The sequence below is a fragment of the Neopelma chrysocephalum genome, unplaced genomic scaffold (assembly GCF_003984885.1).
Source record: "Neopelma chrysocephalum unplaced genomic scaffold, ASM398488v2 Primary Assembly neopelma1_80629, whole genome shotgun sequence".
Taxonomy (NCBI): Eukaryota; Metazoa; Chordata; class Aves; order Passeriformes; family Pipridae; genus Neopelma; species Neopelma chrysocephalum.
This window is the reverse complement of record NW_020912054.1, coordinates 1433-2854: the sequence shown is the minus strand read 5'-3', so window position 1 is coordinate 2854 and position 1422 is coordinate 1433. Positions and strand designations below refer to the sequence as shown.

The following is a 1422-nucleotide window of genomic DNA, read 5'->3' as shown; positions in this document are numbered from 1 at the left end:
GATGGGATGTGGCAAGAGATGGTGTGTAATTTTCTCTTTCAGTCAGATTGCCAAGTCCACCTACAACCCCAGATAATCCCCCCAAACATGGAGGAGTACATGAGCAGCCTCCTGACAGCAGTGCTCCCCTCTGTGCTCAACAAATTCCGAATTTACCTGAGCTTGCTGAGGCTGCTGGACTACAGTATATCTGATGAAGTGACCAAGGTAGGGAAGACTCCACTAATACATTTTCAACTGTGTATTTGGATAGAAAGCACCTTAACAGACTGTTACAGTACTTTCCCATTGCTCTCCCTGTCGGTGATTCTCCTTCAAGTTTTCTAAAAACCAAACGAGAAGTGTTTTCATGTCCTGAACATACCTTTAAGGATTTGTAAAGTATTCACTGAAATAAGTATAGTACAAATGAGAAACACTACATGGAATATTGATTTTGAAAACCAGGTTTTTTCAAAGATGAGAAGTAGCCTGGTTTTGCTCAGGCTCTGCACAGCAATGAGTTGAAATACTGTCTTGTAAAGGTAGTTGAGGTGTTCAACTCCTTGAAAGCTTGTCTCTACATGAGGGTTCTGTTTTGCTCCATCACTCCACTGTTGTCCCCAGGCAGTGGAAGAGGACTTTGTAGAGATGCGCAAGAACGACCCCGAGAGCATCACAGCTGATGACCTGCACAAGACACTGCTCGTGGCAAGGTGGGTGCTGCTCCTTGTCCTGCCTGTTTCTGTCCTTCCCAGGAAGCTGCTGTTTGCAGCTGGATGCTCAGCCTGCAGCTGGATTTAGCTGTGCCAGGCTGGCCAGCTCTCCAAGGTGGAATCTCCTTTCCCTTTGTTCCTCTTGTCACACATTCTTACTTAGGCAAAGTATTCCCTCCCTGCTTCCTTCCCATGCTTTCTAGTTCCCAGGTTACTGCAAGAAAAATAAAAATACTGTCTTGAGAAACTTGCAGTGTTTTTTTTAATTACTGCTCTTATAAATTCTTAATTGAAATTACTCTATTGCTCTTGAATCATCAGTATTTTTTGTTCCTCTGCTTTAGGAAGGTTACAGAATTTCACTCAAGTAAAACTAGTAACAAACTTTGCATTGTCTGTTTCCAATAAAAACAGTCCAAACATGAAAAGCTCCCATTTAGGGAAAACCTGGTGTGCTGGCTTATAGGTTTTCTAAAATGTTTGTCCATAATGGCTAAAAAACCCCTCAGCATCTAATGAAAAATAATATTGTAGGTATTAAAAGTTGCAGACAAACAAAAGCTTGTTAATTTTATTTCCTTTTTGGTGTGATGTTGTCTACTGAATTTAGAGTAAAAAGTTTTTAATTTCTTATAGCAAAGTTGGGAACAAAATTTAATCCTAGAGAAGTGTCTTCAGGTGTTGGTTTGGAACTCTTGGAAGTTACAGCTTGGAGATTTCAAATGGC

General features: G+C 40.9%; 1 protein-coding gene across 1 annotated transcript; it reads left to right on the top strand.

Moving 5' to 3' along the window:
* Positions 1-32: 32 nt before the first annotated feature.
* Positions 33-798, top strand: LOC113979456 (mini-chromosome maintenance complex-binding protein-like). Its single transcript, XM_027706842.1, has 2 exons — positions 33-207; positions 607-798. Exons 1-2 carry the CDS (start codon positions 88-90, stop codon positions 781-783), a joined length of 297 nt encoding a protein of 98 aa, XP_027562643.1. The 5' UTR covers positions 33-87; the 3' UTR covers positions 784-798.
* The last annotated feature ends 624 nt before the right edge of the window (positions 799-1422 follow it).